This window comes from Chiloscyllium punctatum, chromosome 15 (assembly GCF_047496795.1).
Source record: "Chiloscyllium punctatum isolate Juve2018m chromosome 15, sChiPun1.3, whole genome shotgun sequence".
In the NCBI taxonomy this organism is placed as follows: domain Eukaryota; kingdom Metazoa; phylum Chordata; class Chondrichthyes; order Orectolobiformes; family Hemiscylliidae; genus Chiloscyllium; species Chiloscyllium punctatum.
This window is the reverse complement of record NC_092753.1, coordinates 85,791,479-85,816,121: the sequence shown is the minus strand read 5'-3', so window position 1 is coordinate 85,816,121 and position 24,643 is coordinate 85,791,479. Positions and strand designations below refer to the sequence as shown.

The 24,643-nt window shown below is 43.0% G+C and overlaps 2 protein-coding genes across 12 annotated transcripts in view; both read left to right on the top strand.

Annotated features, from left to right (window-relative positions):
- Positions 1-9,633, top strand: part of prdm15 (PR domain containing 15) — an 80,461-nt gene extending 70,828 nt beyond the window's left edge. For all 6 annotated transcript variants that reach the window (XM_072585718.1, XM_072585713.1, XM_072585716.1 and 3 more), the window contains exons 23-25: positions 479-654; positions 7,303-7,560; positions 8,809-9,633. In XM_072585718.1, the coding sequence (XP_072441819.1) occupies positions 479-654; positions 7,303-7,560; positions 8,809-9,342 (968 nt within the window). In that variant the 3' untranslated portion in view covers positions 9,343-9,633. The remainder of the gene's footprint in view (positions 1-478; positions 655-7,302; positions 7,561-8,808) is intronic.
- Positions 9,634-11,044: 1,411 nt separating this feature from the next.
- The window catches only part of LOC140486485 (histone H4 transcription factor-like), a 59,254-nt gene continuing 45,655 nt past the window's right edge, over positions 11,045-24,643 (top strand). The window contains exon 1 of one of the 6 annotated variants that reach the window (XM_072585710.1): positions 11,045-11,349. The gene's annotated coding sequence lies outside the window, so the exon portion shown is untranslated. The other 5 variants (XM_072585711.1, XM_072585708.1, XM_072585712.1 and 2 more) reach the window with 5 other exon arrangements.

Here is a 24,643-nt window from a genome sequence, read left to right as displayed (position 1 = left end):
GCTGAGCTGATTTAATTGAAGCATTTAAGATCCAGGAGGGTTTCGACAAGCTGGACATGATTGAGTTCGGACCTAGGGGATATCGTTTAAAAATTAAACATTGCCCTTTTGTCACCAAGAGGAGGAGAATTTTTTGTTTTCCCTGAGGGTTATACAACTTTCGAACTTTGTCTCAGATTGCAGTGCAAGTGCGTTCTCTGAAATATCTTTAACGTGGATGCAGACAGCTTCTTGTTAGGCAACAGAATCAAAAGTTACTGGGGTAGATCGGAATGTGGAATTCAAAAGACAAACTGATCAGATGTGATCTTATTAAATGATGGAGCAGGCTTTACGGGCAGAATGGTCTTGTCCCACTCCTAATTTGTACGTTCACATTAATTAACACTTTAACATCAATTTCAATCAGCAGCGACCCTACTTCTAAACCCTTTCTTTTGTCTCTCCTTCCTCCTCCATCCACTTTTCCCACGCTCAGTTGGAAAGCAGTGGACCTGCAGTATCTGTGAGAAGAAGTTTGTCACTGAATACATGCTCTTCAAACACATACAGCTGACTCACAAAAAGGTGGAGGCTCAGAATTGTCACCTGTGCGGCACAAAGGTTTCTACACGAGCTTCAATGAACAGGCACATGAGGCGCAAACACCCTGAGGTGAGAGGTGTTTCAGATAGACTGACTTTCAGAAGCTCCAGTGAGTAGAACAGCCCATAACGGTGGGGTGGGGGCTGGTGGAGCGTACAATGCTGAGAGAGATATCAGCCCTTTATTTTCTGTCATACCAATCCCAGAAGAACGTTTTGTTAGACATTAGCTCAGTGCAGTACTTTGACCTTGACAGCACAATGTAATGAGCGACCTGGTTACAGGGCTGAACAAATAGAATACACGACAGAGAATAGTAGTAGAGATGTAGATATTATTGTAAGTAGAATACAAAAGCAAGGAAGTTATGATGAATATTTATAAAATAATGGTTTTTCTTCAACTGAAGTGCTGCAATCAGGTTTAGGCACAACTCCCTAGCAAGGATTTGAAGGCTTGAGAAGGTGATAGATAATATTTAGGAAAATATTTCCAGAGATGTGGAAACATTAGTTAGGTCACAACTGGAGTGCTGTGTGCAGTTCTGTCACCACGCTATTGGAAGGATGTGATTCACTGGAGAGGGTGCAGAGAAGATTCACCAGGATGTTGTATGGGTTGTAACAGTTTAGGTCCAGAAGAGAGGCTGGATAAGCTTGGGTTATTTTCTTTAGAGTTAAAAGGGGACCTAATCCGAGGTGTATAAGATTATGAAGGGCATGGCTACGGTGAATAAAAAGCAAAAACCAAAAGAACTGCAAATGCTATAAATCGGAAACAAAAACAGAAGTTGCTGGAAAAGGTCAGCAGGTCTGACAGCATCTGGAAGGGAAATCAGAATTAACATTTCGGGTCCGGTGACCCTTCCTTAGAAAGCATCTGTTCCCCGTATTTAAAGGGTCAATACTAACAAGGACATAATTTTTAAGCTGAAAGGTTTAGAGAAGATTTATAGAGGATTTTTTCACACAGAGGGTAATGGGAATCTGAAATGCACTGTCTGGGTGGGTAGTAGAGGCAGAAAACATCACAACATTTTAAAAAAAAAGAACACTTGAGATGTCATAATGTTGAAGGCAATGGGCCAAGTTCTAGAAAGTGGGAATTTGGATACATTGAGAGTAGTTGTCGATGCACACTTGACATGCCAAAGGTCCGTACTGTATGTTTCTAAGGGATTTGAGTTACATGAATAAATTGGAGAAGCTGTAGTTGTTCTCTTTGGAAATAAGAAGATTGGGAGGAGATTTCACTTTGATTTTATAAAATTATAAGAAGTCTTGACCGTAGATTTGAAACAAGGATGGGTAGAAACTGGAGGGATGCAGTTTAAAGTGATTGGTAAAATTACGAGGAGGTATAAGTGGGAGCTTTTTTACACATTGTCCGGAAGGTTTAGAAGCTAAAGGGAAGCTAATGGCCATGGAACCAATGTAATAGGGTTAAACATAAGGTTCAGTCCTGGAATATGCTGCCTGAGAGTGTGGTGGACAAAGAGTCAATCATGGTGTTTAAAGGGAATTCAATAAGAACCTGAAAAGAACAAGCTGCCAGCTACAGGGGAAGGATCCTTGAGGGGGACTGGCTGAGTTACTTTCTTTGAGAGCCAGCATGGATATGACGGCTTCCTTTTGTGATGTAGTTATTTTATGATTTTTCTGGAGTTCTGAGGCAAATACTGATAGTCCGAGGGACCTGATGTCCTAACTTGTGACACACCATGCTAGCTACAAACATCCATTGATTTGCTGCCAATATCCTATTGTACTTGTGCAGCAACAGAAAGAAAGGGCTGGATTTGACTAGGTGCTTTGGGAACTCTGGGTCTCTTCAATCAAGAATTGCTGAGGGTCCAGAAGCTGCACTTCAATCCTCTGAAGGTGGCCTCCAAACCAGCTCAGTCTGTAACTGCAGCTGATGAAGGGCTCTCACTGTTGTGGGACCTCCATCACTGGGCCAGCAGCTCAGGAACTTTGGCAGCCTCACTGAAGGTGATGGGGCACTGCTCAGACTTAGGGATAGTTGTAATTGGGACTGTTCTGCCAGCAGCAAAATACTGGTGTGCCATTTAAATTGCCCCTAATTAGGGCTCTCACCATCTCAATTGGGAGCCCACCTCTACTAGAACTACCACAAGACTAAAAAACCCAACCTTAGACGTTGGTAAATCAATAAATGCAGAAATACGGTGGTGTCACGAACCCAGTTTGATCGTATATTTGGCTAATTACATTACAGTCCCAATAATTTGGTTGCCAAATGCCATGAAAAAATCATCACACCTACATGTTTCCACATTAAAATCAAAACAAAGGCAGCCATTCAGACCATCATTATGTCCGAATTATCCAATTATTTCCACATTCCCCGCTCTTTCTCAGTAACCCTGTGCATTTTCCCTGTTAGCATTTATCTGATTGTTTTGAACATTACCATTGAATCTACCTCTGTTACCTTTCCAGAAATGGAATGCAGATCATCACGATCCATTGTGCAAAGATTAAAAAAACGTTTCCTTATGTCAAGTCTCATTCTCTTGACAGTCACCTATATGTGTGTTTTGATTGCCTACTCTTCTGCTGATTATTTATTTACTCAATTAAAACCCTTTATCGTTTTTGCACACCACCACCACAAACAGTCATAGAGATGTACAGCACAGAAACAAACCCTTCGGTGCAACTTGTCCATGCCGACCAGATATCCCAACCTAATCTAGTCCCATTTGCCAGCACTTGGCCCATATCCCTCTAAACCCTTCATATTCATATACCCATCCAGCTCCACATATAGAGGTAAAAACAATGACTGCAGATGCTGGAAAGCAAATACTGGATTAATGGTGCTGGAAGAGCACCTCTAGCGTATCTCTCCATGCTTCAGGCTCACTGCCTTTATTCCTGATGAAGGGCTTTTGCCCGAAATGTCGATTTCGCTGCTCGTTGGATGCTGCCTGAACTGCTGTGCTCATCCAGCACCATTAATCCAGCTCCACATATAGGCTGCCTTGCTGATATTTGAGGGGTCCTATTCTCTCCCTGGCTACCCTTTTGCCCTTAATGTATTTATAATATCCCTTAACCTTACCTGCCAAAGCTATCTCATCTCCGCTTTTTGCCCTCCTGATTTCCCTCTTAAGTATACTCCTACTGTCTTTATACTCTTCTAAGGATTCACTCAGTTTCTCCTGTCTATACTTGACATAAGCTTCCTTCCTTTTCTTAACCAAAACCTCAATTTCTCTAGTCATCCAGCTTTCTCTACACCTAACAGCCTTTCCTTTCACCCTGACAGGAATATACTCTCTCTGGATTCTCGTTATCTCATTTCTGAAGGCTTCCCATTTTCCAGCTGTCCCTTTACCTGCCCTCAATCAGCTTTTGAAAGTTCTTGCCTAATACTGTCAAAATTAGCCTTCCTCCAATTTGGAACTTCAACTTTTAGATCTGGTCTGTCCTTTTCCATCACTATTTTAAAACTAATAGAGTTATGGTCGCTGGCCCCAAAGTACTCCCGCACTGACCCCTCAGTCACTTGCCCTGCTTTATTTCCCAAGAGTAGGTCAAGGTTTGCACCTTCTTTCATAGGTACATCCATATACTGACTCAGAAACCTTTCTTGTACACACTTAACAAATTCCTCTCCATCTAAACCCTTAACATTATGGCAGTCCCAGTCTGTTTGGAAAGTTAAAATCTCCGACCATAACCACCCTATTATTCTTACAGATGACTGAAATCTCCTTACAAATGTGTTTCTCAATTTCCTGCTATTATGAGGTCTATAATAATCCCAATAAAGTGATCATCCCTTTCTTATTTCTTAGTTCCACCCAAATAACCTCCCTGGATGCATTCCCAGGAATATCCTCACTCAATACAGCTGTAATGTTATCCCTTATCAAAAACACCACTTCTCCCTCCTCTCTTGCCCCCCCCCCCCCCCAGCCCCTTTCTTTTCCTTCCTGTAGCATTTGTATCCTCGAACATTAAGCTGCCAGTCCTGTCCATCTCTGAGCCACATTTCTGTAAAAGCTATGATATCCTAGTCCCATGTTCCTAACCAAGCCCTGAGTTCATCTGCCTTCCCTGTTGGACCTCTTGCATTGAAGTGAATGCAGTTTAATTTATCAGTCCTACCTTGTTCTTTGCTTTGTTCTTGCCTGCCCTGACTGTTTGACTCGCTCCTTTTCCCAACTATATCAGTCTCAGATTGATCTCTTTCCTCACTATCTCCCTGGGTTCCCCCCCCCCCACTTTCTCTCCAGCCTTCTCTCCTGCACTAGTTCCTCAGCCATACATTCACCTGCTCTATCCTATTCCTCCCCTCACTAGATCGTAGCACCAGGAGTAATCCTGATATTATTACCCTCGAGGACCATCTTTTTAAATACCTACCTAACCTTCTATCTTCTCCCTTCAGTATCTCATCCTTTTCCCTTCCCATTGTCATTAGTTCCAATGTGTACAATGACCTCCTGCTGGTCCCTCTCCCCTTTTGAGAACATTCTGTACCCTCTCAGAGATCCTTGATCCTGGCACCAGGGAGGCAACACACCATTCTGATTTTTCACTGCTGGCTGCAGAAACATCTGTCTGTGCCTCTAACTTGAGTGCCTTATCACAATTGATTGCTTGGAACCCGACGTACCTTCATTATATGAGAGCCAGTCTCGATACCAGAAACTTGGCTGTTCGTGCTACATTCCCCTGAGAATCCATCACCCCCTACATTTTCCAAAACAACATACTTGTTTGAAATGGGGATAGCCACAGAGGACTCCTGCACTACCTCCTAACACTCATACCTTTCTTGCAGTTAACCCATCTACCTGACTGTAGCTTTTCGCCCTTCCTATAACTGCCATCCATCACACCTCCTCGCTGTTGTAGATTCTTTATTGCCTCTAACTGCTGCTCCAAACGATCCATGCAATATGATAGGATTCACAACCAAAGATACTTCCTACAGACAGAATCATCAGTAACATGGATCCTCTCCCTAAACTCCCACAGCCGATAGGAGGAGCACATCACTCTACTAAAGGCCATCTTTGCTTCTTTACAATCTCCAGACCCAGTAAATAGCACTGCCTTTTTGCTCTAAAAAAATGCTCCACGCTAACTTAGTACTTATGGTTTATTTTCTTAAAATTTAATCAAACAACAGATCTGAATAAAACATATAATCAAGAAAGAACACACTCTAGTCACTACTGTAGATTTACAGCAAGATTACACTTAAAAACTATGCACTTATCTGCTCCTGTACTGTGAGCTCTCCCACACAGGTTCCTCCAAGGTCAGCTGTGAATTTCACTGTTTGTTCATTTTTCCTAGACGCACAGCGATGTCCAGAGATATATAAACTAAAACAGCAAAGGCAGTAACTGTGCAATTTCACTGTTGTGTCAGTTAGCAGTGTAGGTTTCTTTCTGTCTCTCCCTGACAATGTGGTCGCTGCCTTTTGTCTGTCTTCCTCCTTTTAAAAGTGCCATTATTTTGATCTTTTTTCTCCAAAGTTCCAAAATAATACAATAGCATGTAAAACAGTAATTGCTGCTCCTGGAATTCGAGGAAATCATCTCCAATACCTAAAATACATCAAGAAAGGAGCAGCTCTTACAGCCAAGAGTTTTTTTCCTATCTTGGAGTACCCAGAATCCTTTGCCATTTCATCTTAACCCTCCCTGGTCTCATCTTCTCTTGGCCCTCCAGAGTTTAAATCTTTTAAAATCCAAAACTCCCTGAATTGAGTGTGTAATGGAATATTTTTCCAATTCCAGTTGTGCAGTGTAAGCAGTAAATGCTCTGATGCTGGTAGCCATACAGCTCCCAGGTCAGATTGAGTGCAGTTAGTATCGCCCTCAGCATCAATGATGTTCTTCAGCCCCAGCCTCCAAACAATTTGCCTGATACTGATCCAGTTCATTTTTTTTCCCTATACCTCCCATTTTTATGGGTTTGAGTGGGATTGCTGCTTGGTACTCTTTGCAAAAGATGTCTGCTCTTAGGAAGTGAACCAGCAGAAGAAGATTTCCATCAGTCCATTGTCAAGACTGAATTTGAACCCAAGATCACAAGTGGAAATATGATTACTTCACCACTATTTTTACCAAGCAGCCTCTCCTGTTACAAATGAATTTCCCAGTTGAACTTTCAATAGGCAATTGAATAAATATTTGAAAAGCTCAAGGGTATATTGTGAAAGAGCGAGGCATGGAATTAATTGGATAGCATTTTCCAAGAGCCAGTACAGGCAGAATGGATCAAAAGGCCTGGAATGGTCTGCAAATGCTGAAGCCATTGATTCCTGCTGTTGCGGTTGTGTCTGTGTGTGAGCACATATTTGAAGGTCTTGTGGCACATGGGATTATATCCCTGGCTCTGACCCAGCAGCTCCATTTTCACATTCCACACCCGCACTTGATGGATAAGGAAGGTGCATTCCTAAGTGATCAAACAGATCAAATATCAACTTGCAATACCAATAACGGTGGATAGAGTGGGAGAGATGGGTGATATAAACTCCAAAATTCCACCTATTGTCCTTGGTTCCAAATTATAACATTCATGTAAGTGTGTATGTTGGCAAAATAACTTGCTTTCTCGAGGTGAACAGTAACACATCACCATTTGTGTGTCTCTGTGTTTGAGACTGACACTCAGTACTTGACAATGGTTATCACTAACTTATTTTACACTTTTCTTGTTGCAGCAAGACATCAGCTTACACGAGAGCGAGCTAACAGAAATGGGTGAAGTGAAAAGATCGAAACGAGGGCAAAAGAAGAAATGGAAGACAGAAGAGGAGGAGGAGGAGGAGGAAGATGAAGATGAGGATGATGAGGACGATGATGATGAATCAGCAACAGCTGCTGAGGAGGCAACAATGTACACTTACACAGATAAAGAAACTAGTTTCACAGGAACTGTTGATGATGAGACCGATTCTGCAGTACAGAATATGAGTCAGGTCAGTGAGGGATCGTGGTGAAAACCAGATTGGAACTTGTATATGGTAATCAATATAAGCCATGATGAAGTGACTCCATCTTTAAACTGGTTCACTGACAGAGAACTCCCCCTTTTAAACAGGGTTGCTGTTTCAGTAATTGCCTTTTAAACAGCATATCTTTTGTAGGGATTGGCCCTGTGTCAGTCATCACTCAGTTGGTGTAATAGTACCACCTTTTGATTCACAAGATTCATGGTCCAAATCCCAACTGCAGAATTTAAGCAAGAAGCATTAGGCTGATGACAGTACAGAATTTCCTTGCACTGTCAGAGATCTTAAAAGCTGAGACTCTGTCACTCCCGTTGGATTCATGTGAAAGATCCCAACACTAAATTGAAGAAAAATGAGTGGTTATCCCCAGTATCCTAGCCAATATTTATCCCTCAATCAACATTAGAAAACAGACTATCTGTTCGTTATCACATTTTGTTGGTGGAAGCTTGTTGCACACAATTTAGCTGCTGTGCTTCTTGTAACAGTGACTACAAAAGTATCTCATTTGCCACAAAGTGCTTTGAGATTTGTAGTGGTGGTGAAATATGCTATATAAATACAAGTCTTTCTTTAATGCTCCACTGACAGTAAAATAAAAAAAAGACGTATTTATAGACATCCCTTTCATGACTCAGGATGTATTAAGATACTTTACAGCCGGTTTTTGTAGACAGTACTGTAACATAGAAAATGTGACAGCCAATCTTTTCACAGCAAAGGCCTGCAATCAGCAATGAAATTATGAATGGGTAATCATTTCGAGTGATTTTGTTTCGCTGTTAAGCAAGTGCACATAAATACCATCATTTTCTGATTCCCTGCCAAGCCACACACCATCCTGATTTAGAAATACTGTATATTCCATTCCTTCATTGTCACTGCAACTCCTTTCCTAACAGCATTGTAGGGGGCACTACAGTGGCTCCAAGAAGGCAGCTTCCCACCACCTTGATGCCCATATTCTGTGAATGATTTTTTTTAAAAAGTGAGCACAAGCCAGGACACCAAGCAGAGCTCCCATTCAGCTGTGATATTTTGTGTATACCTTTTGCATTTCTGACTGTGCAGCAGCAAACATACTTGAGGCATCTAATCAGTTTCAGATTTTCTGTAGTTGCAAAGGCCTCTGTATAGATGTACATATTCTTTCTTTCCAGTGTTTAATTTGTATTCATGACTTTTTTTAAAAGGAAATTATTTCTTTTGATTTAGGTGGTCGTGACACTAGGAGATTCAAATGCTACCACGGCAACCAGCTCCGCTGGGCTGACTAACATTGCGGTCTCGCCCAATATCAGTACAGTGGCCGGCACCCATTTCACCAACCTCCAGCCCATCACGGTGACCAACCTTACCCTACAGGATCGTCAAATGCAGCTTGACTCTATCCTGACGGTCAGTTTTGACTCCATCAGCGGCTCCACTGTGGTGCACAGCCGGCCAATGGAGATCCAGATCGAGGCACAGCCAGCAGCTGCCCAACAGGCTCACTCCCTTGCCCAGTCCATGAACCTGACCACCTTCGTCAACTCCATTGCCCCAGTGGACAGCTCGCTGGGTGAACAGCAGCACACCATGACCTGGAGGGCTCTGCCACAAGCCGGGGACAGTTCTCACCACATCCTCCAGGCACAGCCAGCCCCAGCACCAGCACAGCAACAGCAGCAGCAACAACAGCAGCAGCAGCAAGTTCAGATTCAGACACCGCAATCCCAACAGACCCAGCAGCAGATATACAATTTTTAAAGACAGCCCCTCTACCCCCACCCTCATATCAGAAACACGGAACACAAAGTCAATTGTGGCCGACGTTCAGCACTTTTACATAGGGGTTGGTACAGTCCCACTCTCCCAATCTGCACCAGAGTTTACTGATTCTGCAACATCAAACATCCATCTTCAATCACTTTTCTCCATTTCACACAGGTTTCCAGTTTGGGAGGCGACAACATGAACACAGCAGAAAGATGATGTAATGAGTGTGATATTCGTGATTTAAAATGAACATTTTTTAAAAAATTAAATCGTTAAAACAAAGCAGACTTGAAGTGAAAAATAAATGTACCTACAATCCTGTGACAATCTTGAGATGTGAGTTAGGATAAGTTGGATTTGTGAATTGGTCATCATAGCTGCTGACTCCAGCTGTGGGTCATTGCGGTTCGTTTAGATGTACATTCTGCTTTTTCCACTTACTTACACTGAAATCTATACTATATATTAGATTTTTCTGAAAGAATGGGAATGATTTTTAAGCTGGCACTCATCCATTTGAAATGATTGTTAACACAAGTTGAAAGATATTTTTGATCTGAAAATCCAGACATGTGCTGCTTCTAGAATCTCTCTTTCCTGCCTCACCTTTATACTCTCTCTATTATATATACTCACGATCAGGCACATATGTATGTATACAAATGTAATTATAGTATGTATTAATTATCTTCAGTTCCTTCCACTCCTTGTTAGAGAAGGAGAAAAATGGTTCAGTTGTGCAGCATACTAGGCAAAAGTGAGGACTGCAGATGCTGGAAACCAGAGTCTTGATTAGTGTGGTGCTGGAAAAGCACAGCAGGTCAGGCAGCATCCAAACAGCAGGAAAATCAACATTTCGGGCAAAAGCCCTTCATCAGGATACTGATGAAGAAGGGCTCATGCCCAAAACGTCGATTCTCCTGCTCCTTGGATGCTACCTGACCTGCTGCACTTTTCCAGCAACACATTTTCAGCTTCATCAGGATACTGCCTGGTACATCCTTTAAAAGCAATTGAACGCTTACACTAATAAAATTTCAGAAAATGTCATAATGCTGAAGAAAAAAATTCAGCAATAAGATATCTTTGCTAAAACATAATTGGCTGGTATGTAAGAATATCCTACTTCCCTTGTTTCGATGGAGAAAATGGCAATGTATGTCAATACTAGAATTTTTTTGACAATCTTTGTGCCCTTCTCACATTCCGTACATGCCAGCAACCATCTTGCATCTGATCCAATGACCATGTGTTAGTGCAGATAGTAAACACTTGCAGGCTATCGGATCTAATTTCTTTTTATTCTTCATCTGCATTGTGTGCCTTTCAACATTACATAGAAATTGGGAATGCAAATGACTTATTTTTCTCAATAACACATGTTTACGAAGATCAAATGTTACAACCACAGGTTTTACCCTGACTGCTGGAAACATTCAGGTCAGGCAGCATCCGTGGAGTTAGAAACAGGGAATGTTTCAGGTTAATGACATTTAATCAGAGCTAGAAAATGTTATCTGTTTCCATTTCTGGGGATAGACTAGCTATTAATATCCACTGTAAACCCGCCAGCTCCCACAGCTACTTGGACTATGCATCCTTGCTTCCTACTTCCTGTAAAGATTCCATTTTATTCCATTCTCTCAGTTCATCCGTCTCTGTCACATATATTCGATGAGGCCAACTTCGACAAGGAAGCCTCTGAAATATCTGGGAGAAAGTGAGGACTGCAGACGCTGGAGGTCAGAGTCGAAAAGTGTGGCGCTGGAAAAGCACAGCAGGTCAGGCAGCATCTGAGGAGCAGGAGAATTGATCGCCTCCTCCACCGCCAAATTCAAGCCATCTAACACCTGGAGGAAGAACGCCTCATCTTGGTACCGTCCAACCACATGGCATCAACGCAGACTCACCAGTTTCCTCATCCCTCCCCCCTCCACCTCAACTGTAAAGGAAAAGCTAAGAGGAAGGAAACAGCTCCACCGTTTCCACTGACCTGAAGTGAGTTCAAATTATGGTCTCTGAGATAAAAGCATATGAAATCCCATAGCACTGCACAGGTCAGCTGTCACTTGGTCACCTACCTCATGTATTCTCCTGTAGTGCTGTTTCAGGGTTTGTACACTGCAGGCACTGAAGTCACACCCATCTGAGCTGCAGCGGTACATAGGTTCATCATTATGTGTTTCGATGTGTTTCCGCAGATCATACAAATTCTTAAAACTGTAAGTGAAGGGCAAAAAGAAAAGAAGCAACTCTTAAACAAGAGAACTTTAAGAAATAGCCATTAGGGTCAGCAAGCTGCTCTGGATGGCTGGTTTACATCGAAAAGTGATGTTAAGTGTGCACATTCAATTACCAGGTTACCAGGAAGGACTTCTCAAACTCTCTTCTTTTCTGAGGCATGGTGACCCTCAGGTTAACCATCATTAATCATCTCTCTCTCTAATGAGAAAGTAGTCCTATAGTCTGGTAGGACTATGGTGACTTTACCCTTTTAACCTGATCAACTCTTCTCTAACCTCAACCATGAAATCATATGATCTGACATTTCAAACTAGAAATCTGAAAATCAGCGACTTTTATTTTCTGCATGTTCATGGGATATGATCCTCACTGGCAATGCCAGCACTTATAGCCAAACCCTAACTATACATCAAATGGTGACAGTAAGCCACATTCTTGAACCATTGTTGTCCATTCCATGCTCTGTGAGTACAACCCACAGTTCAGTTAGGCAGCTCCACAGCACGAGGCATTTAGATAGCTCTGATTCTTTCAGTTTTGTATGGTGTCGATGAATTAATTCAAACATAAATGAAAGAAAACATAAGCCTGGTCACCTCCACAAAACAGGAGTGTGATAATATCACAAAACGCAAAGATGAGATGAGGGAAACAAAATGTAGATTGGTGATTGCTTTGCAGAACATCTACATTTTGTCTGCAAAAATGACCCTGAGTTCCAATTGCCTGCCACTTTTACAGCCCAATCTGTTCCCTGGCCAACATCTCTATCTTAGGCTTGCTGAAGTGTTCCAGTGAAACTCAGCATAAGTCTGAAGAACAACACCTTATTTTCTGCATGGGGACCCTGCAGCCCTCCGGACTCAATATGGAATTCAATAATTTTAGGGCCTGAACTCTCCCATGGTCCAGCCTCTTACCCCACACAACATGTTTCATCATGTAGTCTGCCATTAAACACTATCCTTTGTTAGCCACTAACAGCCTCCATTAATAGCTATTCACTCTCCTAGCCAAATCATTAATCACTCCTTTGTGTGTCCAACTATTCTTCTCTCTCTTTGGGCTCTATTCCCAACTAGCATTTACTCCTTGCCCTGTCTTCGGCATATAAACCGATATTTTCCAAGCTATCAAAGGTTCCAGGGAAGGTCACCCATCCTGAAATTTTAACGCTGATTTTACAGATACTGCCACAGCTGCTGAGTTTTTCCAGCAACATCTATTTTTATTTCTGTATCGGTCGTTCTTGTGGTTTTTAGAAAATGTTAAAGTAAATTGTAAGCAAATGAAAGTGGGTTGAGGATTGGGCATTAAAAGAACAAATGGGGAGGATTTTTTATTTACTTATTGGATTTGGGTGCATTGGCTGGGCTGGCATTTATTGCTCTGTAACTGCCCTTGAGAAGGTGGTGGCAAATTGCCTTCCTGGATCATTGTAGTCCATGATGTGGGTCGTCCCACAATGCCATTAGGGAAGGGATTCCCAGGACTTTCTTTACCCAGAAATAGTGAAGGAACAGTGATATATCTCCAAGTTTAAGAATGGTGAGTGGCTTAAAGTTGGTGGTGTTCCCGTGTATCTGCTGGCCTTGTCCTTCTAGATGGAATTGCTCATGGGCTTGGATGGTGCTGACTCAGGATCTTTAGCAAACTTCTGCAGTGCATACTGTAGATACTACACACTGCTGTTACTGAGTATCAATCGTGGAGGGAGATGTTTTTTTACCTGTCCCATTATCATTTCCTTTGGTCTTACACTATGAATTCTTTTGTCACTTATCTCTCCTCTTCACTTTCTATCTTTTTCCCACTATCGTCCCTTTTACAGTCTTGAAATCTTAAATTTTTCTACCTCGTGCTGATGAAAAGGTTAATGTTTTAGGTAGATATGACCTGTTTTTCGTCCCCTTATATGCTTCATTCTAACTTGCTGAGTATTTCCACAACTTCTTATAGTGATTGAATTGGTCTTTTTGGTAATATTAGTTGTATATTTGAATCTGGTAAAAACAAAAATATCTTCAGCCCTTTAAAGAAGATTGACTTTATCCTGGAGTCGTAAAGAAGTGGTCAGTGAGATAGTTGGCTTAATTTTCCAAAATTCCCTAATTTCAAGGAAGATTTCATTCGATTAGAAAATGGTGAATGTAACATTTAATTTTATTCAAAATGGGAATGAGACATAAAGCAGGAAACACGGACCAGTTAGCTTGACATTTTTCCCAGAGTATAATTTAGAAGCTATTGTTACAGACATTACAGAAAGCCACTTAAAAAAAATCAAGATAAGCAGGTAGAGTCAACATAGTTTTCTGAAAGGGAAATCACATTTAACCAACTCTTTGGAGTTTCTGAAAGTATTATGTGCTTGGATAAAGGGGCAAACAATAGAGGCATTGTACTTGGATTTCCAGAAGGTATTTGATAAAGCAATGCATCAAAATGTTTGCAGAAAATAAAGATTCATGGAATAGGGGATAACATATTGGCATGGAAAGAAGAGTGGCTAGCTAACAGGAAAGAAAATAAGGATAAATGAACACAGAACTGCAGATTCTGGAAATCAGACATTTAAAACAATGTGTGTTGGAGAGACAAAGCAAGTCTGACAGTAAAGAGAAAACAGAGTTAACATTTTAAGCCCAGTAACCCTTGAGCTAAATGATTTCTATCAAGGAAGTTATTGTTGCTAAGTTTGCTGATACCATAAAAATAGGCCGGAATGGAAGTTATGAAGAGGACATAAGGATGCTATAACGGTATAGGTTTAGTGAGTGGGAAAAGGTCTGGCAAATTGAATATAATCTAAGAAAATTAGAGATTGTCTATTTTGGCAGAAAGGATAAAAAACGTTTTATAAATTGGTAAAGATTACAGAGCTCTGAGATGCAGGAATCTAGATGCCCATGTATGAATCGTAAAAGATAAATATGCTCATAGTAACTAATTAGGACAGCTAATAGAATGTTATCGTTTATTGTGGATAGTCGGCACATCGGAAATGGCATTAAACAGGCAGAGGTGCACGTGGTAAAGCAGCAACCTTAATTATGGACTATAATCATATATTTGACTTATTGTAACTACATGTAGCTAAGCATAGTGAAAAGCTCTGTGTAGCGAGCAGTACAGGCAGATCATAGCAAACAAGGACATATAGATGACAGTGTATTCAGACAGAGCAAGGCATACAGGTTACATTGCACAGGAAGAATGCAAAGGAAGATCAACATTAGCAAGATCAATGCTTTGTGAAGTTAGCGAGTCCATTGCTCAGTCCAATAATGGCAGGGAAGAAGCTGTTCTTTTACCTGTTGGTGCATGTGTTCAAGTTTCTATAATCCCTGCTTTAAGGAAGAGGTTGTAGGAGAGCATTACCAGGTTGGGAGGGTCTTTGATGTTTGCAGTCTTTCTGCGGTGACAAGTGTAAGTAGAGTTCATGGATGGGAGGTTGGCTTCTGTGATGGTCTGAGCTATGCTCACAACCTCCTGTAGTTTGATGTGGTCCTGGGCAGAATAGTTGCTGTACAGGCTGTGATGCAGTATGCTTTCTATTGTTGATCTGTAAAGGTTGGTGAGGGTCTTTATGGACATGCAAAATTTCTAAGTCACTTTAGGAAGCAGAGGCGCTGTTGTGCCTTCTTGACCATCGCACCTACATAAGAAGTCCAAGACAGATTGTCAGTTATTGTCACTCCAAGGAACTTGACGCTCTCAACCTCCGCTCTGTTGATGTAGATGGGGGCGTGTCCTCCTTTCTTTCTGAAGTCAATAATCGGTTCTTTTATTTTGCTGACATTGTGAGAGAAATTGTTCTCATTGCACCACGACACCAAGCCTTGGGGAGCTCCAGTATTGAGGGCGATCGTGGAGGAGGTGCAGTTGTCCATCTTCACTGATTGTGGTCTGTGGTTCAGGAAGCTGAGGATCCAGTTGCAGCAGAGCTGAAACTTATGTCTCGGGAGTTTTCAGATTAGTCTGGAGAGGATTATGATATTGAAGGTGGAGCTGTAGTCCACGAGTAAGAGTCTGATGTCAATGACCTTGTTGTATGGATGTACCAGGGATGATTGTACGGCTAAGGAAATGGAGTCCTGTTACATCGGTAGGCAAATTGCAGGGGTTCGAGGCAGGTTGGGAGAGTAGAGTAGATGTGGGCCATGATCAGCCTCTCGAAGGACTTCATGATTAGGGAGGTCAGAGCCGCTGGGCGGTAGTCACTAAGGCACACATTCTATGTGCTTTCTTTTATACTGGGATTATGGTAGTCTTCTTGAAGCAGGTGGAGACTTTGGATTGTAACAAGGAGAGGTTGAAGATGTCAGTGAGTACCTCCACCAGCTGGTCTGCACTGGACCTAAGTTCATGGCTGGGAACTCTGTCCGAGCCCATTGCTTTCCTTGGGTTGACTCCCAATCAAGTGCACAATCTGATGTCTGCAGTGGTGACAAGGTAACAGGTGCATCTAGGGCTGTTGGGGCAGGTGACACTCTGCTGCTAGCATTGAGCGCATCAGGGTGGGATGTGTTTTTGTCTGCCGTTATGTTGTGCAGACCTTGCCACAAGCAGCGGGTGTCAGTATGGTTGGTTTGGGCCTCTTGGCATTTTTGGCTTTTTGGAAGGCATGTCTGGATTTCCTGTATAGGTCTAAGGCGTCTGACTTGAATGCTATACACCTTCAGTAGGCAGTGGATTTCCAGGTTCATCCAAGGTTGCACAACACGTGGAATGACTTCCTTGGTACACAGTCTTCCACGCACATGCCAACGAAGTCCATGACGGTTGGGCAATAAAGATCGGGCAAATCACATTAGTTACAATACCGTAGAGGTGGATATCCTAGAATGTATACTGGATGGTTTCTGACCAATATGTTGAGAAGCCAAGTAGAAAACAGCCACCTTAGACTGGCCATATTGCAATGAGAAAATAATAATTAGTAATTTAGTTGTGAGAGACCCTTTGGGGATAAGGGACCAGAATATGATAGAATTCTCCATTATAATAGAGTGATTCTGAGATTAGTATTCTGAATCTTAAGGAAATTACAATGGTATGCGGCATGAGTTGGCTATGATGGATTCAGAAATGTTACTGAAAGGAATTACTGTGGATAGGCAATGATAAACATTCAAAGAGTGAATGGGTAAATTACAAAATTTTATTCCTGTCTGCCACGAGTGTAAAGAGAACAGTGCCAAACCATTGCTTATGAGGGAAGTTACAGAGAGTTTTGATGCAAAAAAAAGCTTAAAATGGGAAAGAAAAAAACAGATCTCCACATCTCTATAACTGATTAGGAAGCAAAAAATAGAGTATGAGAGTAAGCTTGCCGAGAACATAACTAACTGGAAAAGTTTATCTGGGTGTGATGAAAACTCATGTCTGTCCCTTACAGTCAGAAAAAGGAGAATTTATAATGGAGAACAAAGAAATGGCTGATAATCAAAATTCATACTTTGCTTTTGTTTTCAAAAAGGACACTAATAACATAGTAGATACTGGATGTAAGTTTGCTCGCTGAGCTGAAAGGTCCGTTTTCAGACATTTAGTCACCCTACTAGGTAACATCATCAGTGAGGCACTGGTGATATGGCCTGCATTTTATATGTGTTTAGGTTTCCTTGGGTTGGTGATGTCATTTCCTGTGGTGATGTATTATCCCAATCAAAGTGTTGTCCTTCTTCATCTGTATGTAAGGACACATTGAACAAGCAGGCAGAAAACTAGCCACCAGGATACATGAACAAATACTAACCACAAAAAGACATGACCCACTCTCACCAGTATCTTGACATTCAGCTGAGCAAGGACACCACTTTGAAAGGGACAACACATCCATCCTAGGACAAGCCAAACAGAGACACGCGCAAGAATCCATAGAAGCACGGCACTCTAACCGGAACTCAATCAACAAGCACATTGATATAGATCCCATTTACCATCCTGTGAGAAAAAGAACAGGAAATGACATCACAGGTTATTACATTACAAACCCAAGGAAACCTAAACACACAAATAAAAAGTGGGCCATACCACCAATGCTTCACTAGAGGCTTACTGAAGATGTTACCTAGTATGATGATGAAACGTCTGAAAATGAACCTTCCAGCTCAGTGAGAAAACTTAAATCCAGAACCTCAAACTGAGCTACAAATCTTCTCAAAACTCGCTAACATACTAGCTACATTGGGGAACACAGGATTTAGTGATAGGGAGGAACTGAAGCAAAGTATATTAGTAAAAAAGAATGGTGTTGGAGAAATTGATGGGATTGAGAGCTGACAAATCCCATTCAGACAGGCTGACTGAGTAGACAAATGCATTGGCAGATGCAGTATAGTATGGATGATTGTGAGGTTATCAACTTTTGTAGCAAAAGTACAAAAGCAGATTATTATTTCAATGGCTGTAAATTGAGTGGGGGAAATGTTCAACAACATTTGGGTGTCCTCATGCAGTAGTCACTGAAAGTAAGCGTGCAGGTGCAGCCAGTAATAAAGAAGGCTGATTCTATGTTGGCCTTCCCATAGCCAGAAAATTCAAGTACAGGAACAAGGATGTCTTGCTGCAATTGTACAGGACATTGGTGAGGTCATATCTGGAATACTGCTTACAGTTTTGTTCTCCTTATCTGAGGATGGATATTCTTGCGATAGAGGCAATATAAAGTTTACCAAATTGATGTCTGAAATGTTAGGACTGACTTATGAGGAGAGATTGAATCAGTTAGGAATGTATTTGGATTTCAGAAGAATGAAAGGAATCTCATAGAAACCTATAATAGTTTTAATAGCACTAGATAAGTTAGATACAGGAAGGATATTCCCAATGTTGGAGAGTCCACAACGAGTCTAAGCATAAGGGGCTAAACTTTTCGGATTGAGATGCGGAGAAACATCTTCACCAGAGAGTGGTGAGCTTATGGGATTCACTACCACAGAAAATAGTTGAGGCCAAAACATTGTGTTTTCAAGGAGGTAGATATAGCTCTTGTGAGGTGGGGAGGTAGGATTGATCAGCCATGACCATATTAAATAGCAGATCAGTCTCGAGGGTCAAATGGCCTACTCGTGCATTTACCTTCCATGTTTCTGTGAGATTACATGAGAAGTATTGTGCGCAGTCGATCACTTTGTTTAAGGAAGGATATAAATTCATTGGAAGCGGTTTGGATTTTTATTGAACTGAAACTCCACTATCTGCTGTGGTGGGATTTGAACTAAGACCCTAGATGAAGTCCTGGGTCTCTAGATTAATAATCTAGCAAAAGTACCACTTGGCCATCGTCTCCCCAAGAATGGCAGTTACATTCCCTAAAGGACGTTAGTGAACCAGATGGGTTTTTTTCTTGACAATTGGCAATAGACTCCTGATCATCATTAGACTCATTATTCCAGATTTTAATTGAGTTCAAATTCCACCATCTGCCGCAATATGTTTTGAATCCAGATCCCCAGTACATTGGGTCTCTGAATTAAGAGTCCAGTAATAATACCAACAGACCTTCGCCTCCCTCTGGTGTCACTATTCAAAAATAAGGAGTCATCCATCTAAAATTGGAGTACTTTTCTAACTAAAGATCAGAATTGCAGAAAGTACAAAGGCATGGGATTGAGGGCGATTTAGTGGTTTGGATCAGAAATTGGCTAGCTGAAAGAAGACAAAGGGTTGTGTTGATATGTTCATCCTGGAGTTCAATTACTTATGGTGTACCACAAGGATCTGTTTTGAGGCCATTGTTGTTTGTCATTTTTATAAATGACCTGGATGAGGGTGTAGAAGGCTGGGTTAGTAGATTTGTGGATGACACAAAGGTCAGTGGAGTTGTGGATAGCGCTGAAGGATGTTGCAGGTTACAGAGGCACATAGATAAGCTGCAGAGCTGGGCTGAGTCATGGAAACTGGATTCTGGATTAGTAGTGCTGGAAGAGCACAGCAGTTCAGGCACCAACCAAGGAGCAGCAGTTTAATGTGGAAAAATGTGAGGCTATTCACCTGGGAAGGAGTAACAGGAATACAGTGTACAGGGCTAATGGTAAGATTCTTGGTAGTGTGGATGAGCAGAGAACTCAGGTGTCCATGTACATAGATCCCTGAAAGTTGCCACCCAAGTTGATAGGGTTGTTAAGAAGAAATACGGAGTGTTAGTTTTTATTGATAGAGGGATTGAGTTTCGGAGCCGTGAGGTCATGTTGCAGCTGTACAAACTCTGGTGCAGCCACACTTGGAGTATTGCATACAGTTCTGGTCACCGCACTATAGGAAGGATGTGGAAGATTTGGAAAGGGTACAGAGAACATTTACTAGGAGTTGTCTGGTTTGCAGGGAAGATCTTATGAGGAAAGGCTGGGGGACTTGACACGTTTTGTTAGAGGGAAGAAGGTTGAGAGGTGACTTAAGAGACTTACAAGATGATCGGTGGACTGGATAGGGTGGACAGTGAGAGCCTTTTGCCCTGGATGGTGATGGAAAGCATGGGGGTGATAGACATAGATTTCAGATGTAGTTTTTTTACTTAGAGAGTAGTAAGGGCGTGGAAGCATGCAACAGTAGTAGACTTGCCAACTTTAATGGCATTTGAATGGTCATTGGAGAGGCATATGGACAAAAAAGGGAATTGTGCAGGACATATTGACTTCAGATTGGTTGCACAACATTGAGGGCCAAAGGACCTGTACTGTGCTGTAATGTTCTATGTTCAAGAACTGCGGAGAAATTGCCAGAGAAACCCAGAGACCAGGCAACATCAGTGGAAAGAAAGAGTTAACGTTTTGGGCCTACTTCTTCAAAACCATATTTTTCTCGTGGATTTTTGTGATCTTCCTCAAAAGGTGATGAATGCAGAATCCTTGATAATGTTTAGGTACAAGAATTCTTGATAAGGATATCTGACGTTGGCAGGAAATTGCAACACTCACATCAGCCATGACGTTTTAGAGCCGGGAGGTCAATGTATGAGGGGCTGAGTGGCCTACTTCATTGGGGATTGTTCCACGACTGCCCCCAACAAAGATGGCGGCCTTGCCGTTCGATGCAGCCCGACGCCGTGCGTGGCAGTGTACAGCGTCGCCATTGGCTGGCTGTTCGCCTCAGTTGTCGGACCTCATTGGCTGAGCTATCAGGGGTACGTAAGGTACGGGAGGCAGGTGGAGCCGGACCAATGGATGTGGGGTGGGGGCGGGACGTCATTGAAGGCGGTAAATGCGAGGGTGAGCGGCGCGAGACGGAGACGCCGGGGAAGTGGGAGCGCGGCTCGTGGGGTTGGGTTGGGCTGGGCTGTGTTGGGTGCGCGTGCGTGTGCACAGTTCACGGGAGGAGTGCGGTCAGGGTGCGCGCGTGCGCGCGCTGGGTGAGAGCAGGTCCACGCCCGGGCGCGGAGTCGTTGGGGTGTGCGGGGCACGGTCCGTCCCCGGTTGTCATAGTAACGGGCTGTGAGGTGAGCGCGTGGGGAGTGCGGCCTGATCCTGAGCCGGCGGTGAGTGTCCGCACAGACCCGGGCCACCCCACACAGGGCACATTGCACGGGCTGGTGTTTATCGTTCACATTCGAGCCGAACGTTAGGAAGCAAGGTTGAATTTAGGATCTGGGTCAGGGTCAGGATCGAGAACAGAACCAGGATTGGGAATAGGATTAGGGGCCACCATTGGGATTGGGATCAGAGGCCACCATTGGGATTGGGATCAGAGGCCACTATTAGGATTGGGATCAGGGGCCACCATTAGGATTGGGATCAGAGGCCACTATTAGGATTGGGATCAGGGGCCACCATTAGGATTGGGATCAGAGGCCACTATTAGGATTGGGATCAGGGGCCACCATTAGGATTGGGATCAGGGGCCACCATTGGGATTGGGATCAGGGGCCACCATTGGGATTGGGATCAGAGGCCACCATTGGGATTGGGATCAGAGGCCACTATTAGGATTGGGATCAGGGGCCACCATTAGGATTGGGATCAGAGGCCACCATTGGGATTGGGATCAGAGGCCACTATTGGGAATAGGATCAGGGGCCACCATTGGGATTGGGATCAGAGGCCACCATTGGGATTAGGTTCAGGGGCCACTATTGGGATTAGGATCAGGGGACACCATTGGGAATAAGATCAGAGGTCACTATTGCTAATAGGATCAGAGACCACTGTTGGGAATAGGACTGGGGTTAGGAATAGGATTAGAAGTCACCATTGGGAAAAGGATCAGAGGCCACCATTGGTAACAGGATCAGAGGTCACCATTGGGAATAGGACTGGGATTAGGAATAGGATCAGAGGTCACAAATGGGAATAGGACTGGGATTGGGAATAGGATCAGGAGTCACCAATGGGAATAGGACTGGGATTGGGAATAGAATCAGAGGTCACCAATGGCAATAGGATCAGGAGTCACCATTGGGAATAGGACTGGGATTAGGAATAAATTCAGGGAGTCCCCATTGGTAATTGGACTGGGATTGGTAATAGAATCAGGGAGTCATTATTGGGAATAAGATTAATGGGAATAGGATCAGAGAATCACCATTGAAAATAGGCACAGAATTGGGAATAGGATCAGGAGCCATCATTGAAAATAAGATCAGAATTGGAAATAGGACTCGGATTGGGAATAGGATCAGTGGTCAGGATTGGTAATAGATCAGGGGTCACCATTGGAAATAGGAACAGGATTAGGACTAGAATCAGGGGTTACCATTGGGAATAGGATCAAGATTGGTAATAGGATCAGAAGTCACCACTGGGATTAGGATCAGGATCCAGGGTCACCATTGGGAATACATCACAGTTAGTAATAGGAACGGGGTCACCATTAGAAATAGGATCAGGGAATTAGGGATCAGGATTTGGGACAAAGTAAGGGGTCAGGATCTGGGATAAGATCAGGGATTGGATCGGGATAGGCTGTTCAGGATTGGTGATATGATCAATGTCAGGATTGGGGTTAGCATCAGTAGTCATGGTCAGAGCTCAGATTTGGGGATAGGATCAGGGGTCATGATTGGTAATATGATTTTGGATAAGATCCGATTCAGGATATGATTAAAGGCCATGATTGGGGTCAGGGCCGAGGGAGATAGGATCAGAGAATACGACTGAGCATAAAATCAGAATTGGGGTCACTATTAGATTTTAGAGTTTGGGTCAGAATTGGATTTTAGGATTGTGTTCTTGATTGAATTCAGAAATTTGATAAAATACTGGAAACATTCAACAGGTTGGGCAGTCTCTGGAAAATGAAATATTGCAGATATTTCAGTTTGACATTTTGTCAGGACTAGAAGATCATACAGATTATAATTTAACAAAAATAGTTTAAGTAAAGCTGTGATAGTTTCTTGCAGGCCATCAGTCATTATTAGAAGTATAAAAACATGTTCTAAAAGACTGAAATGTCGGCTCTCCTGCTCCACAGATGCTGCTTCACCTGCTCTGCTTTTAAAGCACCACACTTTTCAATAACAACTAAAATTAAATCAAGTCAGCAGCATTGGCAGCATCTAGAGAGAGACAACAATTCTAGAGATTAAAGACATCAAGGGATGGGAATAGCTTAGGAAAATAGCATTGAAGTTGATGATCAGCGATGATCTAATGGCTGAAAAATGGCAGATGGTGTTCAATCTGGGTGAATGTGATGTATTGCATTTTGTTATAACAAGCAAGAGTGGGGTTTACACATTAGTGGTAGGGCATTGGGTAGGTGTTATAGAACAAGGGGACCTAGGGGTATAGGTACAGAATTCTTTCAAGTTTATGTCATAAATAGGTTGGTTAAAAAGGCATTTGGCATGCTTGCCTTCATTGCTCAGTCCTTTGAATAAAAGAGTTGGGAAGGTACCGCAGGTCAAGCAGCAACCGAGGACCAGGAGAATTGACGTTTCAGGCATAAACCCCTCATCAGGAATGAGGCTTGTGGGCCGGAGTGGGCTGAGAGATAAATAGGAGGGGGACGGAGATGGAGGGAAGGTAGCTGGAAGTGTGGTAGGTAGATGAAGATGGGGTGGGAACATGATAGTCAGAAAGGAAGGTGGAGCAGATAGACGGGAAGGAAGATGGACAGGTCAGGAGGGTGATGCCGACTCGGAGGTTTGGGACTGGGATAAGGTGGGGGGGAGGGGAAATGTTGCGATTGTTGGGGTGGGGTTCAAGAGCGGAGGTGCGAGAAGTGGTGGAGATGTGCTGCAGGGAATCATCAACTACATGGGAGGAGAAATTATGGACTTTGAAGAAGGAGGCCATCTGGGATATTCTGTGGTGGAATTGGTCGTCCTGGGAGCAAATGCAGCAGATGTGGAGAAATTGGGAATAAGTGATGACATTTTTATAGAAGGCAAGGTGGGAGGAGGTGTAATCCAAGTTTGTGTGGGAGTCAGTGAGTTTGTAGTAGATGTCTGTGATTAGTCGGTCGCTGAAGATAGAGATAGAGAGGTCCAGGAAGGGGAGGGAATTGCAACAAGGACAGAACACCCTTGGTCCTCACCTTCCATCTCACCAACCTCTGGATACATTGCATCATCCTTCACCACTTCCGCCAACTACAAACAGACCCCACCACTGGGGATATATTTCCCTCCCCACCCCTCTATGTTTCAGAGAGACCATTGCCTCCGCGACTCCCTTGTCAGATCCACCCCACCAGCACACACTCCACTCCCGGCCCCTTCCCCTGCCAATGCAAGAAGTGCAAAACCTGTGCCCACACCTCCCTTATCACCTCTGTCCAAGGCCCCAAAGGATCTTTCCACATCTGACAGAAATTTACTTGTACTACCACATACGTTATCTACTATATCCATTGCACCTGATGTGGTCTCCTCTACATCGGAGAGACAGGATGCCAATTTGCGGATTATTTCAGAGAACATCTCTGGGACACCCACACCAACCAACCCCACCGCCCCGTGGCCGAACACTTTAACTCTTCCTCCCACTCCACCACGGACATTTAGGTCCTGGGCCTCCTCCATTGCCAAATCCTAACCAACCAGTGCCTGGAGGAAGCAGTGCCTCATCTTCCACCTTGGGACCCTGCAACCACACAGGCT